Genomic DNA, 22,944 nt, shown 5'->3' on the forward strand with positions numbered 1-22,944 from the left:
ACAGTAGAACAAAGGATAGCATGCATATAGTGATACAGTGGACTGGCTATAAAGTAAAATGGCGGTCAGTACAATACCAGGAAAAATGGAACCAAGAACCATTCTGCATACATTAATACTATTCAAGCTCCAGAAAGTGTTATTGCAGTAGAACTGCAGATCAGAGTTAGATTCCAGTTCATAATGTTGCAACGTTTTCTTCATGAGCCATTAGCACATCCCAATAAATTTTCAGAACCATCAAATGGGTCAGTTTTTAAACTAACAGGATTGGCTACAGAAGGCTTTGCATTGCACAGCAGTCTGGCATGTAAGCAACCAAGTCCAGGATTATGGTTACTACTGGTGCAACCATGTTGGGTACTCAATTCACACAAACTGCTTTTATCAAGAAGCACAGCACCCACATGATTTGACAACTCTGGTGGAATCCACACATCAGCCACAATATATCAGCTAGGCCTGACTCTCACAACCAGCCTACGCCTGCTTGCAAGGGTGAGACTCCTATCTGTATTACTTACTTTTATAGTGTGGCAAATGAATAACCTCTGGCATTGTACAACTAACTTTGTCAAAGTCATACAAGAAACAATCATTTTAAGTCACCATCAGCACAAGTCATGAAGTGTGACTATTCTCATTCCGCCTACTGAATCATAATTTTAAATGCTAAACAGTTTGCAATGAAAATTTACAGGAATACACTCCATTAGAAATGAAAATATAAAATAGAGCACAGGCAAAGTTTAGCAACTGTGCAAACTTCTATCAAGTTTCACCCTCCCCAGTTTTTAAACCTTAAAATATAATGCTAGGTAATACAATTTTGCAATCAGCCTTCCTAAACAACTGTGCTCTCCTAATACACAAAACAAAGGATAAAATTATAGGCAAAAGATAATTCAGCAGCTGCAATTCTTGATTATCCAATTAGCATTCCCAATACAATATGGCTGTACACAAAGCAATTATCCATTGCACGGACTGAAGAGACACACCATGTTTCAATAACATTCAAGTCCTGTTTAGATGAACAGAGGCTACAGAAAATAGCACAGCTACGGTAGGTAGCTTTAGTCTCTGGAGTTACTGGTCTTATGAGGGGACCCCTGTTTACATGGCAATCTGTATTCAGTTACTTCAAAATGTGGGGGAAATGAGCATTGTTGCACTTGGGGGCCCTCCTGCACATTCTGATTAGTGGGGCGCTGGAATCATGTCACAATACCCTGAATGACTGTATGTTCAACAGCACAAGCTATTACTGTTAATCTTGAAGGAGAGTTTTGCTAGATATAGGCACTGATGGAGTCAAGGTATAACAGAACACCCCCCCCCCATGGGCTTGGAAATCAGAAGCATTGCACTTGGAAAGGTAAAGGTAAAGGGACCCCTGACTGTTGGGGTCCAGTCACTGATGACTCCGGGGTTGCAGTGCTCATCTCATTTTACTGGCTGTGGGAGCCAGCGTACAGCATCCAGGTCATGTGGCCAGCATGACTAAGCTGCTTCTGGCAAACCAGAGCAGCGCACGGAAACGCCGTTTACCTTCCCGCCAAAGCGGTACCTATTTATCTACTTACACATTGTGCTTTTGAACCGCTAGGTTGGCAGGAGCAGGGACCGAGCAATGGGAGCTCACCTCGTCACGGGGATTCAAACCGCCAACCTGATTGGTAAGCCCTAGGCTCTGTGGTTTAACCTACAGTGCCACGCACTTGGAAAGCTACCTTGCTTAAATTTCTTCTTAAGAAATGCAGCTTCAATTTGCTTTGAACACAATGCTGTCCTACAAACAAGTAAAATACTATTGCAGAAATGTGTGGGTTGTTCGGGAGTTGCTTCTACGTAAAAGCTGAAGTGGGATGGAACATCTGCTGTAAAACCTCCCAGTCTCAATTAATGTACATCTGCATCTGCTGGGTGAGAGCTCTAGACAGTAAGGCTGGAAGTTCTGGTATACTTCGTAAGTGATAACCTATTAAAATCATGTCCTAACAAAGACCATCTCTTCAGTAAGGATGTTGCAATGGTATCATAAGGTGAGGGTGGGGGTGGGGGAATCAGTGGAAGAAAGCACTTTTCTAATGGGGGACATCAATTGTTAAGGTCACCACTTTCACCATGATTTATCTGCCAGAGCTGCCTCCTCACCTTGCTCTAAGACAGGGGTGAGGAATCTCCAGCCCATTGATCCATCTTGGCCTGCCAGGTCATTTCCCTTCACAAGCCACACCACCTATCCATCAGCTGACAACACTAGGTGGTGTCCGCAGGTGTTGTGGGGCCAATCCTGCTGGGTTGTTGCTTTCCCACTGCCTTCTTTGCAGGGAATGTGCTGGTGAAGCAGACCTCTCTACCCACTACAGTGGGCCAACTGAACCAATGGATTCAAGTTACAAGAAAGGAGATTATGGCAAAACATCAGGAGGAACTTCCTGACAGTAAAGAGCTGTTTGACAGTGGAACAGACTCCCTTGGGCGGTGGTGGACTCTAGTTTTTTAGAAGAGGTTGGATGGCCATCTGTCATGAATCCTTTAGATGATATTCCTGTATTGCAGCGGGTTGGACTAGATGACCCTCGGGGTCCCTTCTAACTCTACAATTCTATGATAATACGATTCTATGAGAAGTCTAATAACAACCTCCCTACCAGGCACTGAGTCCACAACTACATATTTTCAACAGTACTTCAGCAAAACAATCTCCCAGATCATTCTATGGCCCACTGACATGAGCCTATTTAGCATTATTACTTTCCCCAGTTAGGCACAAGCATGTAAAAACATTACAAAACTTCAGAACAGGTTATGTTTTTGTTTTAAATGGTTTTGGATACAAGTGCGCGCATGCTTGTGAATGTATCATCAACCAATAGCTTTATTTTCTTCAAAACTCAGCCCAAGGTACCGTGCAGAAAACACTAGCTGGCTGTAACCCTGGTTAAAGGATTAAGAGTGGGTAATCAGACTTCACAATCCCTGCCCCAATTCTTCCCTGCTTTGGTGTGTATTCCTTCTGCATACTAAATCATTGGTACAGATACCAAATCATTGCATAGCTAGGAACAGAGATTCAAGTGCAAGAGGGAAGGTCCATTCCAGAATCCTTAACCAAGGTTAAGAAATGTGTAGCAGTTCATCTGCACCTGTTGCAGGAAGTATAACTGAATTGGCATTTCTATACCCTATCAGTCATGCAATATTCTGGGGAAATATAAATATACAACTGGTCTGAGTTAAAGTTAAAACAGTTGACATGGTCAAGAGCGCGCGCGAGAGAGAAACCTGTGGAAGTTAAGTGCATATTTTTATTTTTAGATAAAGTAGAACTTTAAGCCCTTGTATTCTATATATTTTGTTTTGTTTTTTACATAGCAACTCTTCATCAGCTTTACAAAAGAGTAGGAAAGAAAGCATCACAGAAAGACAGAAAACAAATAAATAGAGCAGAAATGACTTTCCTAAGCCAAGGCACAAACGTAACTCATAAACTGTTTACAGTAATAACACTGTGTAAAAACAGACTACAGAAGCAACTTGCCCAGTCGGCAGAACCGGTACCCTGGCTTTCTGGCAGTGGGTTACTATTGCTTTCTAGGAGGGTTTATGCGGTTGGGAGGTCAGCGCAGTGCAAATCCACTGGTAGAACCAATCTGGCACTCCTGCCAGTGTGTTTGCACTGCTGCGCCGACCTCTCAGCTTCCTAATGCCTCTTGGTAGAGAACAGCAACCCACCTGCCAGGAAGCTAGAGTAGCAGCTTCACAAGAGACAGCTTCTGTAAATAAGTATAAAAATGAAAAGGCACAGAAGAAGGCAAACATTGAGACCTTGCAGAAATCAAAGAAGAAGAAGAATGCATATTATTCATTGGGAAAATAAGATACAACCACACTGGTGAAATATCTACCCTTAGAGGGAGAGAAAACATTGTAAGGAAAAAAAAACCCTGCACAACCCACTACAGGTTTTAGAAAAGAGACAGGACACAAATACACACCCACCCGTTTGCTTAAATGTAGAGAAGGCTATGAAAGCCAACACAAGATACACAAGAAACCCTGCTGGTATCAAATCCCCATGCATTAATGTAGAAATTTTTAATTTAATTTCAGGTACTACTGGAAGTACTAATGGAAAGGTTAGATATTTGAATGTTACATCAGCAGTGGTGATCCTGCTTCAGCAGCTCCATCTAAAATAAGGTTACATCTAGAAAAATTGGCAAACTGAACCTAGGAAGGATTAAGAAGAAGAAGAAGAAGAAAACCCAAAGAACACAAGAGCTGAAGGAAACTGCTTACCCTGAAGGAAGAAGATGAGAAAATAAAGTACACAGAGATGAGTCCTGGAGATGACCTGAATTACAGCAATTCTTGAGGGTAGGACCCAAGAAGGGTAGCCCTCCAAAAGGACATAATTAGTGCCAAGCCTGAGAAAAAGAAACACTGTTACTAAGTTAATGCAGGATTTGGATACAGAGCTGAGATGGAGGCAGGAGACAAAGGAGGAGGAGAGGACACACAAGAGCTACAATATTTCTGAGTTAAAACAGACAAAGAGAGTCAGAAGAAAGGATATTAACCCGTGAAATAATACAGGAGATCAAAACCACCCACTTCAGAAGTAAGCTCAAAGTATATTTCTACCTGCTGACAAAGAACTATAAACCTCTCTAGCTAATGCAGTTCTGCCTTTTAAGTATGAACAGGCTGGTATTTTAACTGAGCAAAGCTAAAGCTATGACGCCTATTAGTTTCATACAGCTGCGGTCATAGACATCAATAATACCATAGGAAGACAGTAAAACTTGCCATTTTAAGAACTGTCAAATTCTCTGTGCATAAAGGACACCACACAATGTCTAGAAGAACAGCCACAGTGACTAGACAATTAGCACAACAGATTTACTACTGTCTAGTTAAAATCCCAGTCCTACTGAAAATGTTCAAGTTTTCTACAAACATCAAGCAAAAGTTTAAATCCAAACAGTGGAAACAGCTTAGTAATACAAAGCTCCACTAGGTAGCAATGATTCAGCACTAAAACGACACATTTCTTACATTAAATACAAATGCTACTCCTTCTTGAATTTGTTATAATTACCCCCGTAAAATGGAAACACTGAGAACGCTTCCATATGACAGGGCAAGCCACGAAAGCACTGGCTCTTGTATTGTCTGTGTTATTATTTTTTAAGAACAGTGAGCTAATTTTCAGTAGCTGATAAAGAATCTCTCCCTTTAAGTGTCGGGGTAAGTTTTGGCAGCAACAAGAACTGCTGCTTTAAGAAGTACAAAAAAGCATTACTGCTGTCACTTAATTTAAAAGACAGCACTTTATTGATAAATGTATGTAGTGTAATACATATTTTCATATGAATTAGGGGAGTTGTTCAACATGTGATCGTTCCAACAGGGCAAGCAATTCAGTTTGCCAGGCTGAATGGCCCCCCTCTCCTCCCCCTACACACTGTTCTGGGGGTTCTTCTGAGCTCCCTGAGCCAATTTTGGGGGACATGGGAGAGGAGGAGAAAGAGGAAAGGCTTCCACTGACACGACTCATAAATTGAATCCTGCCCAAAGAAAACAACATTTTTGTTTTGATTTGTTTTGTCTTAGATAGTGTATGTATGTGTTGCAGCAGGAATCACCAAAGGAGTCAAGAAGGAATACCTCTTTTTTAATTACACCTGCTATTTGAAGCTTTTATATTAATTAACATTAAAAAAGTGTTGCGACTAATTGAAGGCACATTTTTAATTAGTCAAAATGTGTTTAGCAAATAATCTAACCAATTGACCAAACATTTAAGAAATCTAAAGGCAAATAATATCAAAGAATCACATGGGGAAACTATGTTCAAGAATACAATATAGCAGGCATCCCCAAACTCGGCCCTCCAGATATTTTGGGACTACAATTCTCATCATCCCTAACCACTGGTCCTGTTAGCTAGGGATGATGGGAGTTGTAGTCCAAAACATCTGGAGGGCAGAGTTTGGGGCATAGCTGCCAAGTTTTCCCTTTTCTCGCGAGGAAGCCTATTCAGCATAAGGGAATTTCCCTTCAAAAAAGGGAGAACTTGGCAGCTATGGCTTGGGGATGCCTGCAATATAGCAGTTGCAAGGATAGCTCTGGAAGGAGAGGACCACACATACAGTTGCATTCAAATCCCCTTCTAGCTCTAACTTTTCCTGCTTTGTGACAACTGCATAATGCACCAGTGTAGGCAGGGTTTGTTGCTGTAAGTTAGACAGGACAAAACAAGAACTATCATAGCTGTCAAGTTCTCCCTTTTTTTAAGGGAAATTCCCTTATGCTGAATAGGCTTCCTTGCGAGAAAAGGGAAAACTTGACAGCTATGAGAACCATATCCATGCCAGCGTGTGATCATTGCTTAACAGGGGATGAATAGTGTAGCTCTTTGAAGGGAAATCCTGTGCATGCTGAACTTCCACTCTGCTGGAGAAGAATTCTGGACACACCATGCGACTTTCAGAAACAGTTAGCAAACCAAGCCACACTGTACAGAGCAGCTAATATCCCTTTGAAGACTGGAGAAAGAAGGATCCAAACCTATTGTATACAAAAGGTATCTTCGGTATGAAAAAAAGTAGTGTTACAATTCAAGAAGCTTTTAAAGCAATTTAAGCTTTGTGCAGCCTGGACATATCAGAAGGAGCATTATTGTTGAGAAAAATTATTTTCCAACTTTCTACCTTCAGCACAGAACTCTTTTCAGATTGGCATGCCCATTTAAGCAGTTCGGCACACTGCAAGGGATTATAGAGTACGCTGTAGAGAAGGAAGTTGTCCCCAACCTGGTGCCTCCTCCTTATGTTTTGGACTAAAAGTACTCCCCACACAAATAACTTGCCCTCTACCCCAGGGGTGGCGAACATTCTTCAGCCTAACAGCTGGAGTCCCTTTTTGGAGAATCTTTTGTGATGGGCAGGGTCAGAGGTAAAAGTGTGGTCCATTCCATCCATGCAAAACTCAGTGTGTTCAACCCTAATTTCTGCTCCCTTCATCCAAGCAAGCAAGAGGCATGGTTACACAGTTCAAGTTCATATTCATACTTCAAGTTCAAGTTCATACTTGAGGAGTATGCACAGCAGTGCCAATAATGGATGTGGTCTGGGGAAGAGGGAGAGAGCATGGCTCCAAGGGCCAGAGAGGCATAGAGGGCCACATTTAGTCCCAGGTCTGAAGCTTCCCATGCCTGCTGTACCCATTGCTGGGACTCTGTGGTTACTTGAATGAAATGTACTTTCCACATACAAATCTTAACTGAATCATATACTCGAAATTACACTAAGGCTGCAATTCTCAGCACATTTACTTGAAGGTTAACACCATGCCGATCAGCAAGACTTACTTCAAAGAAAGTATGTTTAGGATGGGAGTGTTAATGTGAAATGTATCATTCTTTTCAAAAAATATGATCTGTGAGAGAAAGCTCACCCTTCACCCTATGAATGCGCGTTGCCCCTTCTGTGCCACTGCACCCATGTGCCAGGAGGTAATCAAGAACAAGATGCTCTTCAGGAATGCATGTCCACCATTACTGATTGTCTCACTGATGTGCCCCTTCATGTCCAAGGAAACACAGGATTTCCTTGAACAGAGTTTGGTTTATTACATGGTTCCCATTCTTTCCCCTCCATTAATACTGATGCATATGGGATTACGCCTCCAGTTGTACAGGGTTCATTCTAGAAGGATGCTCTGGTCTGGTGCCATGGATATGTGTCAAAGCTATTCTGCCTTCCCAAGTCTACACCTGTGCGCTTTATGGCTTGTGTTTTTCATTATGCTCACTTTTACTTTTTTGAATTTGAAATGTGCCAACAAAGATAAATTAAAAGTAAAAACACAACTATTCCTCACCGGCATGGTTTTTCCTCTATTGTATTTTAACACTGGTCCCTCCAACTAGCCCCACTCAATTCCCAGCTGTCCCAATTCAATTGCTGTTTTTAAAAAGTCTTTCTTCTTCTTTGAAACTTCAAAACCCTGGGCTGTTTATAAAAGGGTATAACTAGATCTACCAGTGGGCCTGATCAGTGTATTTTTCCCCCCGAAGGTGCTCAAATGTACACAGTACTGGCAGCATTTTTTCTAAAAGAAAAGCACTGGGCCTGATCCTCATCTTCCTCACAACCCAGCTTGTCAGGTTTGTCAGGTTGATGTCCTGGACTCATCTGTCAATTACCTGCCATCACAATGACCATCAGGTGACTAGTTTTTGCACTGATCTGTGCATGGAAGCCAGGACAGATCAGCTGAGCACTGGGGCTCGCAAAGAACTGCACTTGAGGCTTTGTAGGTCCAGTGACATTTTCACCTGTCTCACACTGTATCATATATGACATCTGGTTTAGCAAGGCAGGTGAGCTTGCCAAAATGGACTGGCAATAAATAAATAAATCCATATATCTAGTAATACCAGTAACAGCAGCAACAAGTGAGGCGGGGAAATGGGGAAAGAAAATGGGCTTAGGGATAAAACTGTAAAGCAGTTTTATCCTATGAATGCATTCCTTTTCCTAAACTGGGGGCAAAAGCACATGAACCACAAGTTACTTTATCACTAGACATGAGGGGGCAGGGAGGACACAGGCTTGTTGGTCTTTGACAGTTTAAAGTTAAACATTAGAATACTTACTGCGTAACAGCCTATGAGGAAGGCTGCGTTGACTTGCTTTTTCTGATCAAAGCCAGTATAATGAACAATCTTCTTTCTTAACATGGTAAAGGACTGTACGAAGGAAATAAACAATGGAGTTATAATCCAACTCCGTGCATTATATAAAAAAGTTGTATTTGAGTCATTTTTAAGTAGTAATTCCCCCATAGGGGACACACACATGTGCTGCACACATAGAAAACAGCATCATTTGGCAACGCGTAGTTACATTGCTACATTTTATTTAAGGCATAATTCAAAGAATTACTTCTTTGTCAATGTCTTTCTACAACAAAGAGGGACATTGGGACCCAGCATGCATAGTAATGAAGGTTGAAATGGTAAGAAGAAGAAAATTAAATGAGCTAGAAGATCAAATATCCAAAGCAAAAATATAATTTAATGAAACGATTCTGAAGTCCACAATATACAAGTGTTTGAGTCAGGAACAAAAGAACTTTTGTAAACATGAAGTTACTCTGAGAAGCAATTTCCTCAACTTTGCTGTTTTAAAGGGCCTTTTCTAATTGTACCAGACAAAGTGCAAATTATTAAATTATTTACACACCTCAGAGATTCATTTATAGAAGAGCAATAAAAAATACACACCCAACATAAATTTGAACCTATAGTGCTGTCCTCCTCAAGACATGCTCTTATAAACCTCTAGCTCCTGCTTCCCTGTTCACTGAAAAATAATTACTACAAGGCCACATTCACACTATACTTTTAAAGCACTGTGAGACCACTTTAAACTATCATGGCTTCCTCCAAACCTGGGATCTGTAGTTGGTTAATGGTGCAATAACTGTTAAAAGTGTTTTCACAGTACTTTAAATGTATGGTGTTAATGTGACCCAAGCAGAGTAATTGGAATGTGAAGACCTAAGACAAGAGTAATCCCATAACCAGCTCCTCCACATAGTACTTCAAATTCCAAACTTACAATTTATCAGATCTGCACAGCAAACATCACTTTAAGTCTTGGAGCTGTGTGTAACTGCTGAGTCACAAACTTCAGTTTTCACTGTTTAACTTGGCAACAGCATTTCAAAGGCTGAATGAAAGCATATTTGCAGCTTCTGTTTTTTTATTCTGCAATGTCTTCCCAATAGGCATTTTTTCCCATCTACTATCAGATATTCTTGCAGTAAATAACATGAAAAAATGTGGGAAAGCCTGGAAAAGTATGACTTCTTTGACTAGATGAGCCATTTCTGCAGCATGCTAGCTGTTCCAAGATCCCTCACACTACTACATAGTACAGTTTTAAGGCTTAATTGCCATTATATACTACTACAGTTCTATAAAAGACCAGAGGTTATTATTTTTGTAAAAACTTGAAAATAACAGATTGTCTTGTCAACTGTTACATCTGATCATAAAGAAAAAGGAAAACAGTTTACTAGCTTGTGGTGTCCTACTGATCTGTAGCAGGGAATAACTGATAAGAACAAGCAGGCACAGCAACTAGATGTATTTAACCTTCACAGAATCCATGAGGAACAAAACTAGTTTTATTCCTTCTAGTTATCTGTTCCAACATTAGAGCAGAGGTTGAATTTGGGGAGGTGGTTTCCTAATGATTTTAAAGGGGAGACCAGCCTACCTTTGGGGGGTCTTAGGGAGGTAATCCAAAAAGTGCTTCTGATATGACAGGCGCGTCCAACCGGTAGATCGTGATCTACCAGTAGATCCCTGGACATCTGTGGTAGATCACTGGCTCCCCTTAAAGAAGCTAAACAACTTTGGCTCCCCTAAAAAAAGCCCTACACCCCCCAAAAGTGGGGCTTTCCTCCTCCCTGGAAAAGCTCAACAACTTTGACTTGAAAAGGGGGGTAGATCACTGCTAGTTTTTAACTCTGTGAGTGGATCGCTGACCACCCCTGTGCTAGGACTTTTGGAAGTGCAACATAATTTCCCCTCCCCCCTCCTCTCCTCATGCACCTCCTAAATTTGCTATGAGTCCCCCCGCCCCAACTCTCTGAAACATATTTGGGGAGGGAGAGCACAGGATGCACAGGGAGAGTAGAGTGTGGGGAAATTCCATTACGTAAGTAATTTTCAATTTTATTTTGATCAAAAGATTAAATATCATGCCACTGAATAAACTAGGGCAGAGTGCCTCAGAGCTTTTGTCATATGTTTTTATTTGGCTTGCCTCTTGCACAGGCTGCATAATGCTGAATGTTGGTCCACAAGGAGCTACAATCTGATGCCTTGTGTGGGTGTCGCACGTCATCTACGGGGGGCCTATATTTCAGTTAGGTTAGAATCCCACCCATTTCGTTACAGTATAAGATACATTTTCCTTAAAATATTAAAAACAACAGGGTATGTTCATTATAAAGAATCAGTTATTTTAATCATCAAGAGCTATTGGCAAGCATTATTATTATTATTATTTAAATGAAAAAGATAAAACCCACTGAAATACATATTAAAGAAATATGTGCTTCTGTGTCCTACAGCTCGTCAGACACTGGCAGGTTGCCAGAAACAAGGATTCCCTTGGGGGGAGTTGGCACTTCCACTCCAAATAGTGTTTCCTAGTAAGTTTATTTTGACTGTGGCACAATGAGGACTTTTAAGTTCCATGGTTTTCAGCTTCTTGCCTTCTGCCTTCATCCATTAACCACAGAATGAATTCCCTGTTATTTGTACTTCAAAATAAAAGCAGGCAAGTTCTACCACATTATACTTCCCCACCCTTTTGCCAAACACACACACACACACACACACACACCATTCTCTGGACTACCAATATGAACACCAACCTAAATCCCTATCACTTTAAATATTTTCTGCCAGTGAATATAAAGTAGTAAAAACAGTGCACACATGAACTTCCAAGTGAACAATGTTCATTCCCGGCAACATTTTAAAAAGCAGCACAATAATATACAAACCATTGAGTACAAAGTCATTTTTACCTTCAACTTTTTATTTAGCTTGCAACAGTATCTGTAAATCATTGCCAGATTGAGTGGGCCAAAATCTGCATAGAAACTTGGGGAAAGGGGGCGGGTGGGTAAGAGAGGGGTGAAGAAGAAGAAGAAACGTTTGCTTAAATTGAAATACTTCGGTTGAAATGGCTGTTCAAAAGAACCACATCCCTCCTCAACTCTGCCAGCACTGCCCACATAAGCAGGCATTATAGCTGACATACCACTTATTCAGATTCACTTCTAGATTACTGTTCGAATACGTTGTAATTATCGGTAGAAAAACAATTATGTAACCCTCATACATAGTGTAAAACAGCTCTGCGGTGTCTACTGGATTACAATGTCAATGTGTGTTGAAACAATTTGGGGATTTTCTGTAAAATAATTTGCAGACTTTGTTTTTGGAAAAGTCAGTCGGAAAGGTAACAATGCAGAAATTACAAAAGGTTTTTGGCACCCTGTTAAAACCCTTCAGTTGCAAATTAAAATATATACCGAAGGTGACAAGAACTCATAATTTTCACACTGTGTGCCTGGACACACCACAAAGAATAAACCCACTGTGGAAGTTGCCCACTGGATCTCTGAATGATTCTTTATTCTGCCCTTGCCTCCTACCAATCAGCCTCTGCTGTGGGTGTTTAATTCAGGAATATCTACCAAAGGCAATCTACAAAGGATGCTGCCTATTTCTTGCTGAACAAGTCTGATCTGAGCCTGTCTTCTTTCAGAAAACAGTATGCTTGCAAGGATGCTTTGCTGATACAGCATCTTGATTAAGCAGTTTATACTGGCTACACACAGTTTTTCCTCCAACTATGGCCTATTCAGGCATAGCTGCCAAGTTTTCCCTTTTCTCACGAGGAAGCCTATTCAGCATGAGGGAATTTCCCTTAAAAAAAGAGAGAACTTGGCAGCTATGCTATTCAGGTGATCCACAGAAAGGCTGATGAACAATTGAGACCATCTGTTCTTGTGTCTGCATGACTACTTTTCTTTTTTTTAGCGAGGGAAACTGAAATTATTTTGATCAAGACCATATTTTAAAAAGCAAGCTGACAAGGCCCTGACTTATGGTTCATGGACAACAAATTTCACAATATGGCACTGGCATCCTCTACAATTGTTTTCTGAAATGTACCCGTTAAAGGCTATTAAAAATATATGCTTTGAGAGCCTGTTTGGTGTAGTGGCTAGGATGCTGGACTAGGACCTGGAAACCAGGGTTCAAATCTCTACTCAGCCAGTAAGTTTACTGGGACCCCCAGTCTAATCTGCTTCACAGAGTTGCTATGAGGAGAAACTGAGAACTATGTAAATATATATAATATATATTAGGTGGTCCCTAAAGAACCTTGCTAATTTTTAGGTGGGCATATGCAATTTGCTGCTATAAGACCTTGTGATGGCTACTTTCTTGATAAAATATATCAATGGTTACTATTCATGGTGGAGACAACAGAGGCTCAGAAGCAGTATGGCTCCACAGCAGTATACCACTGCTGGGGACCAGGCATCCCCAAACTGTGGCCCTCCAGATGTTTTGGCCTACAACTCCCATGATCCCTAGCTAAGAGGACCAGTGGTCAGGGATGATGGGAATTGTAGTCCAAAACATCTGGAGGGCCGAAGTTCGGGGATGCCTGGACTAGACAGTCCTTTGGTTTGGTCCAGCAGAGATGTTGTTACATTGTTTGGTTACCTTCAACCATCTTACTTGATCCTATGAGCCAGATTCAACTAATGAGTCCTGCTAGCAGAAGGAAGCATGCACAAGGAATTCTGCTAGTACAAGGGGGCTTTTCTTTTGTCTCTTCCCCTGTGCCTCCCCGAACTGGCTCAGGGAGTGGGTGGGAGAACACCCAGAACAGTGCATGGGGGGAGAAGAGGGGAAATGGTTTGTCTGGCAAGCTGAAACACTTGCACTGACTGAATGATTGCCACAGTGCTTTGCTGAATTTCTCCCATTATATTTTCCCTTCAGGGACAGGGATATAATAAAGATTCCTATTACATTCTCATGCTGCTTTATTTCACTGTGTTGAAGAACAAGGGAATAATATTATACTTACTTCTCATATACATATTCATCATCTACGCAGAAATAATGTGTGCTTGAGCTACCACCCTTTGGTTTATGGAAGAGAATGGCAAAATAAACGCGATCTGAAATTGAAAAACAGACATGAAACTAGTAGTTGTCATGAAAGCCAATATATCTGCATACAAATATGTTGATACTATTTGAACTGAGTTAAAACTGCAGGTATATAAAAACAACAACCAGGTATGCTCTTGTGCCAGGCAACATAAAACATTAACAACTGGTCATGGTGGTGAAGTAAGTGACAAAAATGCTGTGTTTGGATGCAGGAAGCCCAGGCTAAAAACCCACTCAATGGGTGGTTTCAGGCAAAGGTCTTCCAATCTACTTCATAGGGTGGTTGAGAGACAAGAACACCATTTAGTTTGACAGTGAGAAGGAATTCATACATTACTAAAGCCCCCCCCCCTCACGTATGTGTTTTATTAAGGGGAATAATGTGTAGAACGGGGCTGTGTGCTTGTGCAATGCCACTGGCTCCACTCCAGCATCCATGCATTATAGGAATGGACATATGCAATAAAAAGCCTATGTTTTTCCTCCCTCTATGCCTCGATATCACTATATGCAGAGACTTTCCCTGGCAGATAGCCACACCTAATAGGGGGACATTGTGGTGGGTCTAGAAACCCTACCCTTAGTCTAGCAATTTCCCCTTCACATCATTTACATGTAATCAAACTTGCTTAAACTGTGTGCTTTGGGCTTTGTTTGTTTTTGGCAAAGAGGAGGGGAAAACAAAGAAAATATTTTTATTATGCACTTAAAAGTCTGCTTAGGTCAGAGCACAGGTCAAAATAGTGGCTTTGATCATACCCTTACAGCTATCTCTAAATTACTGGAAGAAGCATGAAATGCAACTGCGATGGAAGAATGAGAATTTTTTTTTTAAAAAAAAATCTCTTTTGAATGAAAAGCAATCACTTCACAAAAACCTCTTGATTTAAAAAAAGCAGCACTCTAAAACATTTCCAAACCAAACAGATGAGCGTGCCAGCCTGTAGGATCCCACTGGATTCTTTGCCACATTTATTTAAATCAACTAATCTTTGCCCCACTAGGAAGCCCTAGCGATTTCCAAGGGGACTTTACTTCCAAGTAAATACCTGTAAGGCCATGGTGCAACACAGCAATTAACAGGTTTTACTTGGAAGAGTCACAGGCCTTGAATTATACATCCTAACCTTAGAACAGGGAAGAAAACCCTCCTGAAGTCAAGGGAGCTTACATAGCTAGGGTTGGGTTGTATTCTCAGATTCATCCGTTTTGTTCTCTTGAGGTTTCTGTTTTATTTCCACTGCAATGGGGTATTGCACCATCAGATTTGCTTGCTCGCGTGTCACAGTATTTACAAACGCAGTCTACCCACCCACCCCCATGCGCAGACAGACAGCTGCCGGCAGCCTGCAGTTTACTGTATATCCTTTTCCAAAGCAGCTAATAACCACACTGACAAACCACTTGCGTTGATGCCAAACAAAGACGCCAAGTTTAAACGGCTTATATAAAAGACGAAGCTCGGGGAAAGGAAAGTTCGGGGCTCCTTTATTATCCAATGCCACTTGCAGCGAGAGATTTATTGTATTTCATCCCCGCCAAACTTCTTGCAAACACACCAGAAACCCCGGGGCCTGATCCACGCCATTAGCAGCAGCCAGCAGCCGAGAGGTCGCCCTGCTTCCCGGCGTCCCGGGTTCACACGCTTGCCGGGAAACTTCTGCCTGCGCGCAGAGCGAGTCTTTAAAGGGTCAAAAAGTCGACCCAAAGAAACCCGCCCGCCGCCCTTTCCTCTCGGCTCCGTTTCCCAACCCTTGTTTTTCCTCCTCACCTTTCGCCACCTCCGCGCACAGGCGAAAGTCCTTCCCGGCGTTCATTGTTTACAGACATGAAGCAAAAGCGGTCGAGGTTGGGGAAGCCGAGGCAGAGCTCGCTGGAAATGGCTGCGGCCGCCCCTGCTGGCTGCGGGGCCGCGGAGACAGCGAAGGGCTCCTCCCCTCTCTCCGGAAAGTTTTCCTCAGAAACACGCGCCGCCGCCGCCGCCCACCACTCCCGCTGCAGCGGCCGAGAGCGCGCCCGGTCCTAACCCCGAGGGGTGGGGGGCTCGCCCGGCCGCGGAAAAGCGCAGGCGACTTGAGCGAAGCCACCCCTGTCGAGAAGCGGCTCTCGAGGCCTCTCCGCGGCTGCCATTGGCTGGCGAACGGAGGCAGCCGCAGCCGCCCTTCGCGTTCCGAGCGGGGCACGGCCCTTCTTCTCCCAGCCCAGCCGCCGCCGCCAGGGGAGCCGGCTCGGGATACGCAGGAGCCGGGCTCGCCCATTGACTTGGCAGGCCGAGCTCCCCTGGCTCTGCCTCGCCGCCTGAGACAACGCGCAGGCTTGCGAACCGCCGGCGCTCCGCCACAAGCGCGCCGGCCAAAAACCTCTCCCCTCCACGACAACATTTGAGGCGCCTCTCTTTCTTTCCCTTTCCCTTTCCCTCGCCCTCTTCTCTCCGCGACAATATGCGAGGAGGCAGCTTTCAAGGGGCCTTGGACGAAGCCACAAAACTCAAAACAGTCCACCGCCACCGCCTCTTTGCTTTCCTTGGCCTGTACTAAACTAACGCGAATTTCAATTAAGTTAGGCAGCCATTCTGGAAACTTCTGTCTTGCTATTGTACTGCTGGGATTTGTTGATTTGAATGTAAGCTGCTGTGTGTGAGTCTGTAATATTTTCATCGCAGCCTTGTAGCCATCTTGAGTCTCCTCAGAGAAATAGGTGGGATATCTAGACTAAAACAAGAGAGCAACAGATGGCTAAGGTTTCGCAAGTGGAAACCTTGGGTGTGTTTTAACAAAATAATGGTTTTTTTAAATAAATAAAAAACAGAAGAGTTCTCATATCTGTTGCAGGAATTTATGTATAGGTTGGGGGAGTTTCCCCCTCCAGCAGATTTCATGCACATGCACCCCACTACCAAAATCAGCACAATCATTTTGTGACTTCTGTGTTTTGTCCCCATAGAACACTTCATCACAGTCTCTTCCTATCTATTCAAAGGGCCTCTGCTGCACAATACCAAATGTAACAATTCACTGATAAATGTATCTATTTACTGGCTCACTGGGAAAACTTCAGAAATTCATATAGACATGTGAGCTCAGCTACACAGCAGCCCCTCTGCCTGAGTGACAATCCCTGGCATCCTGATGAAGACAAAAGGGTGTGATTAACTTGACTGGGAAACAGGGAAATGTAAATGTAAATATATCTTTGGTTTCACTTGATGGGTATTTGGTGGAGGACAGACCTCCCTTTTCATGATGTAACAATGATGTACAGTACTGTAGTGATGTAAGTTCGGGTTCTCTTTTGTATGGGGCTTCCATCTTGTTTCACCTGGTAGCAGGTGGGAGTCCTGTCGCAACAGTCTTCAATAAAGACCAAGCCTTCTGGCTGCTGTTTGCTCTGATATTCCTGGCTGGTGTCCTTGTTTTTTTGTCCAAGGGAGCCCTCAGATTTCTCCGTTAACATATTCCACCTTTATGCCTCAATATGAGGTGCTCAAGGCGGCTCCCAAAACATTTTAGGTGGAAGGAATTGTTTGAGAATACTCTCGCTTTCACATGCTACAGCATAGCTTTGGCAAAGGTTGCAATGCACAAGTACAGTTTAGATTTACTTCTGTGGAACCATGCACAGGATTGCACAATAAAAGGGGGGGGGCAGTGCAATTCCCTAGTATGGTTCCTTGGAAGCCACACAGTCTCTCTCACAACCTCGGCCCCTTCTGTAAAATGGAGGCAATAATCCTGATTTAATTTAGAGGCGTACAGGGGGGTTAGGGGAGGGGTGATGACTCCTTTTGGGGTAGGCACTGAAGCGGTTTGACTTCACCCCCAGAGGTACACTCCATTGTCTCTAGAGACAGATGTATGCCTACAACAAATTTACAGGTTTGCTGAAACAGTTACAATATGTCTAGTTACAGGTAGGTAGCCGTGTTGGTCTGAGTCGAAGCAAAATAAAAAAATTCCTTCAGTAGCACCTTAAAGACCAACTAAGTTTTTATTTTGGTATGAGCTTTCGTGTGCATGCACACTTCTTCAGATACACTTAGTTGGTCTTTAAGGTGCTACTGAAGGAATTTTTTTATAGTTACAATATGGTTAAACTTCTGAACATTTCATAGCACTGTATAAACACTAAGTATCATCTCTTTGGCACCTCAACATAAGCGAAGTGCTGTGCAAACCTTAAGAGTTTTATGGTATGGCTTGCTAACGTTTCCATTTTAACAAGAGCAAAAACATAGGGAGTAATTTGCTAAGCGCACCCAGATGTTTGAACTAGTGTCCTAGTCCAATTCTCTATCAAAGCTTCCACATGTGAGCTTGTTGTTGTTTAGTCGTTTAGTCGTGTCCGACTCTTCGTGACCCCATGGACCACAGCACGCCAGGCACTCCTGTCTTGCACTGCCTCCCGCAGTTTGGTCAAACTCATGTTCGTAGCCTCGAGAACACTGTCCAACCATCTTGTCCTCTGACGTCCCCTTCTCCTAGTGCCCTCAATCTTTCCCAAGATCAGGGTCTTTTCCAAGGATTCTTCTCTTCTCATGAGGTGGCCAAAGTATTGGAGCCTCAGCTTCACGATCTGTCCTTCCAGGGAGCACTCAGGGCTGATTTCCTTAAGAATGGATAGGTTTGATCTTCTTGCAGTCCATGGGACTCTCAAGAGTCTCCTCCAGCACCACAATTCAAAAGCATCAATTCTTCAGCGATCAGCCTTCTTTATGGTCCAGCTCTCACTTCCATACATCACTACTGGGAAAACCATAGCTTTAACTATACGGACCTTTGTCGGCAAGGTGATGTCTCTGCTTTTTAAGATGCTGTCTAGGTTTGTCATTGCTTTTCCCCCAAGAAGCAGGCGTCTTTTAATTTCGTGACTGCTGTCACCATCTGCAGTGATCAAGGAGCCCAAGAAAGTAAAATCTCTCACTGCCTCCATTTCTTCCCCTTCTATTTGCCAGGAGGTGATGGGACCAGTGGCCATGATCTTGGTTTTTTTGATGTTGAGCTTCAGACCATATTTTGCGCTCTCCTCTTTCACCCTCATTAAAAGGTTCTTTAATTCCTCCTCGCTTTCTGCCATCAAGGTTGTGTCATCTGCATATCTGAGGTTGTTGATATTTCTTCCGGCAATCTTAATTCCGGCTTGGGATTCATCTAGTCCAGCCTTTCGCATGATGAATTCTGCATATAAGTTAAATAAGCAGGGAGACAATATACAACCTTGTCGTACTCCTTTCCCAATTTTGAACCACTCAGTTGTTCCATATCCAGTTCTAACTGTAGCTTCTTGTCCCACATAGAGATTTCTCAGGAGACAGATGAGGTGATCAGGCACTCCCATTTCTTTAAGAACTTGCCATAGTTTGCTGTGGTCGACACAGTCAAAGGCTTTTGCATAGTCAATGAAGCAGAAGTAGACGTTTTTCTGGAACTCTCTAGCTTTCTCCATAATCCAGCGCATGTTTGCTATTTGGTCTCTGGTTCCTCTGCCCTTTCGAAATCCAGCTTGCACTTCTGGGAGTTCTCGGTCCACATACTGCTTAAGCCTGCCTTGTAGAATTTTAAGCATAACCTTGCTAGCGTGTGAAATGAGCGCAATTGTGCGGTAGTTGGAGCATTCTTTGGCACTGCCCTTCTTTGGAATTGGGATGTAGACTGATATTCTCCAATCCTCTGGCCATTGCTGAGTTTTCCAAACTTCCTGGCATATTGGGTGTAGCACCTTAACAGAATCATCTTTTAAAATTTTAAATAGTTCAGCTGGAATATCATCACTTCCACTGGCCTTGTTATTAGCAGTGCTTTCTAAGACCCATTTGACTTCACTCTCCAAGATGTCTGGCTCAAGGTCAGCAACCACACTACCTGGGGTGTACGAGACCTCCATATCTTTCTGCTTTCCCATAAATCAGACTACCATATGTGTATCTCCTTTACATGTAGAAAGGAGGGGAATTGATAATGCATGTTGAGATTTACAGTGCAGGAGTTCCCCTGAAAAAGAAAATGGCATGGGTGTGTGTGTGTGTGTGTGATTCCATAGCTAGGAAATCTAATAAATGAATTGGCTTTTTGTCAGCAACAGGGAAACTGGCTTGTGTGATGCTTTGTGTTTTATCTCAAGTGACTATCAAGTGTTTATATTGTGTTTTTACTATTCTGCTGGGAGCTGCCCAGAGTGGCTGGGAAAACCCAGATGTGTGTGGTACGGTATTATTATTATTATTATTAACAACAACAGCAACAACAACAACTTGTTGTGATTTCAGATTAAAGAATGATGCACACATCCTGAGAAAACATATAGAAGCATAATGCAGCAAGATATGGCAAATTATAACCTCAGAGGGGCACAGGGAAGCTTTCACACTATAGAACTTTACTGTGAGACTCAAAACAGATGAATGCAGTATTGTCAGGATCTGCACTTCCCCACAGCTCATGGTGAAGATCCCAGTTTCAATTCTCAGCATTTCCTGGCAGGGCTGGAAAATATTTCTGTCTGAAGCCTCGGAAGCTGCTGGTAGCCAGCATGGATAGTTCCAAGCTCAACTGGTCTTACTCAGAAACTTGCCTATGTTCCTAAACTTTTTATGGGGAGGGATATACCATTTGCGGACTAGGGAAGGAATGCATGTGAGAAGTCTCAGTTCTGAAAGCACAGCCTTTTCATAATGATATCTTTTCTTTACTTCTGCATGTTACACACACTTCCTCAGTTTGCTGCTCACCAAAGGGAAAATCCATGGGTAAAAAGAAAACAATGTGTGCTTATTTGTTTGTAAGCTGAGGATTTGCTTCTTCCCAAGCAAGTGGCAGAATATTGTGAAAGAAGTATTAGCAATTTTAAGAAGCTAATTGCAGGGTGTGGAGATGTTGTTTTCGGTTGCCAACTTTAAAGGTATGCTCATGGCAGAACATTTTTACAATTCCTTACCACGCCTATTACTATGAAAGAAACCAAATGTAGAAATAATAATGTTTAAACCCTTCCGTAATAGATGTGTCCACAGAGGACAGTTTCAAAGGGCGAGCCAAAAATGGACACTTTTCTTTCGGAGGGGGGGTCAATGTTTTACAGTTTATTCAGATATCAAATATTTTTTTAGCATGAACTGAAAAGTAGTGCAACTCACTCTATATATCACCATACCATAAACTAAAGGTTTGGCACAATCACAATCTCTTTCATCATTACAACCACCTTCTTAATGACTACTCCGAGTAACATCACTATTTCTATTTTAGTCATCCAAGATTACTTGAGAACAGAGACCTTGGGCAAGTTATGTCAAGAAATGTCACACCACTCAGGGATCCAGGATCCATACTAAAAAAGTAAGTGACTTTAATGCATTTACTGAAGTGCGGATGTAAGCTACAGTGTTTGTGATAACTATCACAACATTGATAAAATGGTATATGACCCTACCTTTACCCATTAAGATACATTTTACTTCCACAGTGCAACACATCTGAAGCCTAAGAAGAACAAAATAGTTACATTCCTTATTCCACTAGTCACTCCTTCATTTCACATCCATCCACAGCTAATTCTGAAAGTTCTTTAATTTCGTTACACATTTGGGAAGAGATCCAGCTCATTTTGTGCCTTTGAGACTTCAGCACTTCTGTAAAGCAGTTATCAATATTTACAGGGTAAGTGCTGCAGTTAAGAGAGTGACTAATGGGTGTCATGAGAAAGCCTTGTAATAATCAGAACAGACACATAAAGAGCAATATCCGGAACACTTTGTACTAAGTAAATACTCACAAATGGGAAATGTACTCTGACCCAAACCTGGGCACACTTAATTCAGCAATAAGCCTCACTCAGTATACCGGTATTGGATGTACTTCAGAGTAAAGGTACATAGGATCAGGCTCCATGTTTTTTGGGAAGGGCAAGACTGTCAATATTAAAAGACTTCTTAGCCCTCTTCTTCTTGGGGGAAGGAATATTTTGGTGCACTTGAGGTTTAGTTAGGATCTACACAGGTCATCTTCCTTCTCTTTCTGTATGTTACCTGTTCCATACCTATATGTTCAAACCCTTGGAAAAAGCCCCACCAGCTCCAATGCCCAGGTTTTTGGCAAGCCTCTACAATGTACATCCATTTTTAAAAGGTCAGTGGAAATTTGCCCATTGATTTCAGCAAAATGGTGCTTATTTTGCAACTCAGGTCACTTGCTGTAAGTAGATTTTATCAAATCGGGGTCTCCAGCATCCAGTGTCCACACCTTGTCCTCTGTGCTACCAGTTCTGGTTCTTCTGCAAACCAGGTACATTTGCCTCTGATGGTGAAAAGATGCCCTCTAGGCTGCAGCTCCAGCCTGGATGGCCTAGGACAGGGGTCAGCAAACTTTTTCAGAAGGGGGCCGGTCCACTGTCCCTCATACCTTGTGAGGGGCCAGACTACATTTCGGAAGGGAAAAAATGAACAAATTCCTATGCCCCACAAATAACCCAGAGATGCATTTTAAATAAAAGGACACATTCTACTCATGTTAAGACCCACTGATTCCTGGTCCGTCTGTGGGCCAGATTGAGAAGGCAATTGGGCCGCATCTGGCCCCTGGGCCTTAGGTTGCCTACCCCTGCCCTAGGATGATAATACCTGGCACATTCCTAGTCCACAGAAGCAGATTTCCGAGGAGATCTCTCTCTGCCTTTCCTGCCAGATGTGCTTGTGTACTTCAGGCAAAGCTCAGAATTGCATGCTTTGCTCATCTTCCTGTTATGGAAGTACGAGTCTTTGGCAGACAAAGAATTCTTACAGGGATAGAAGGTTGGAGCTGTGATTTTTTTTTTGTCACAGGGCTCTCTACCATGTAGTTACATTGAAACATAGTAAAGGTAAATTCTGACACACCCAGGATGATTCCCCTCATGTGGAGGAGCTTTATGAAGGCATGCTGGTTTGTGTGTGAAGCCCTTTCTCATGTGTTGAAGAAAAAGATGGTGAGAGGTAGAGGATAGCTGCTGGGTGCGTAGGTCGGGGGGGGGCCTAGCCCTTGGAGCCCCACAACCCCCTTACACATCCTCTGAATGCCTGAGGTCACATGAACATTCCCTTATAAACTGATGTGGAGCAATTAGTATCTTGCTGTGTGATCATTTCAAAAGCCTATCTTAACAGCTTACTT

At 42.6% G+C, this 22,944-nt stretch overlaps 1 protein-coding gene across 12 annotated transcripts in view; it reads right to left on the bottom strand.

Annotated features, from left to right (window-relative positions):
- CDC14B (cell division cycle 14B) overlaps positions 1-22,944 on the bottom strand; it is a 56,365-nt gene that overhangs the window by 24,007 nt on the left and 9,414 nt on the right. For 7 of the 12 annotated variants that reach the window (XR_009558312.2, XR_009558310.2, XR_015946146.1 and 4 more), the window contains exons 2-4: positions 13,716-13,809; positions 11,629-11,704; positions 8,675-8,767 (exon numbers count right to left, since the gene is read on the bottom strand). Coding sequence is in view for 6 of the 12 variants with exons in the window: in XM_060280110.2 (XP_060136093.1) it covers positions 8,675-8,767; positions 11,629-11,704; positions 13,716-13,809 (263 nt within the window). In the remaining 6 variants the exon portion in view is untranslated. Of the gene's footprint in view, positions 1-8,674; positions 8,768-11,628; positions 11,705-13,715; positions 13,810-15,575; positions 15,977-22,944 lie in introns of those variants that run through there. The other 5 variants (XR_015946148.1, XM_088652995.1, XM_088652994.1 and 2 more) reach the window with 2 other exon arrangements.

This window comes from Zootoca vivipara, chromosome 10 (assembly GCF_965207765.1).
Source record: "Zootoca vivipara chromosome 10, rZooViv2.hap1.1, whole genome shotgun sequence".
Classification (NCBI taxonomy): domain Eukaryota; kingdom Metazoa; phylum Chordata; class Lepidosauria; order Squamata; family Lacertidae; genus Zootoca; species Zootoca vivipara.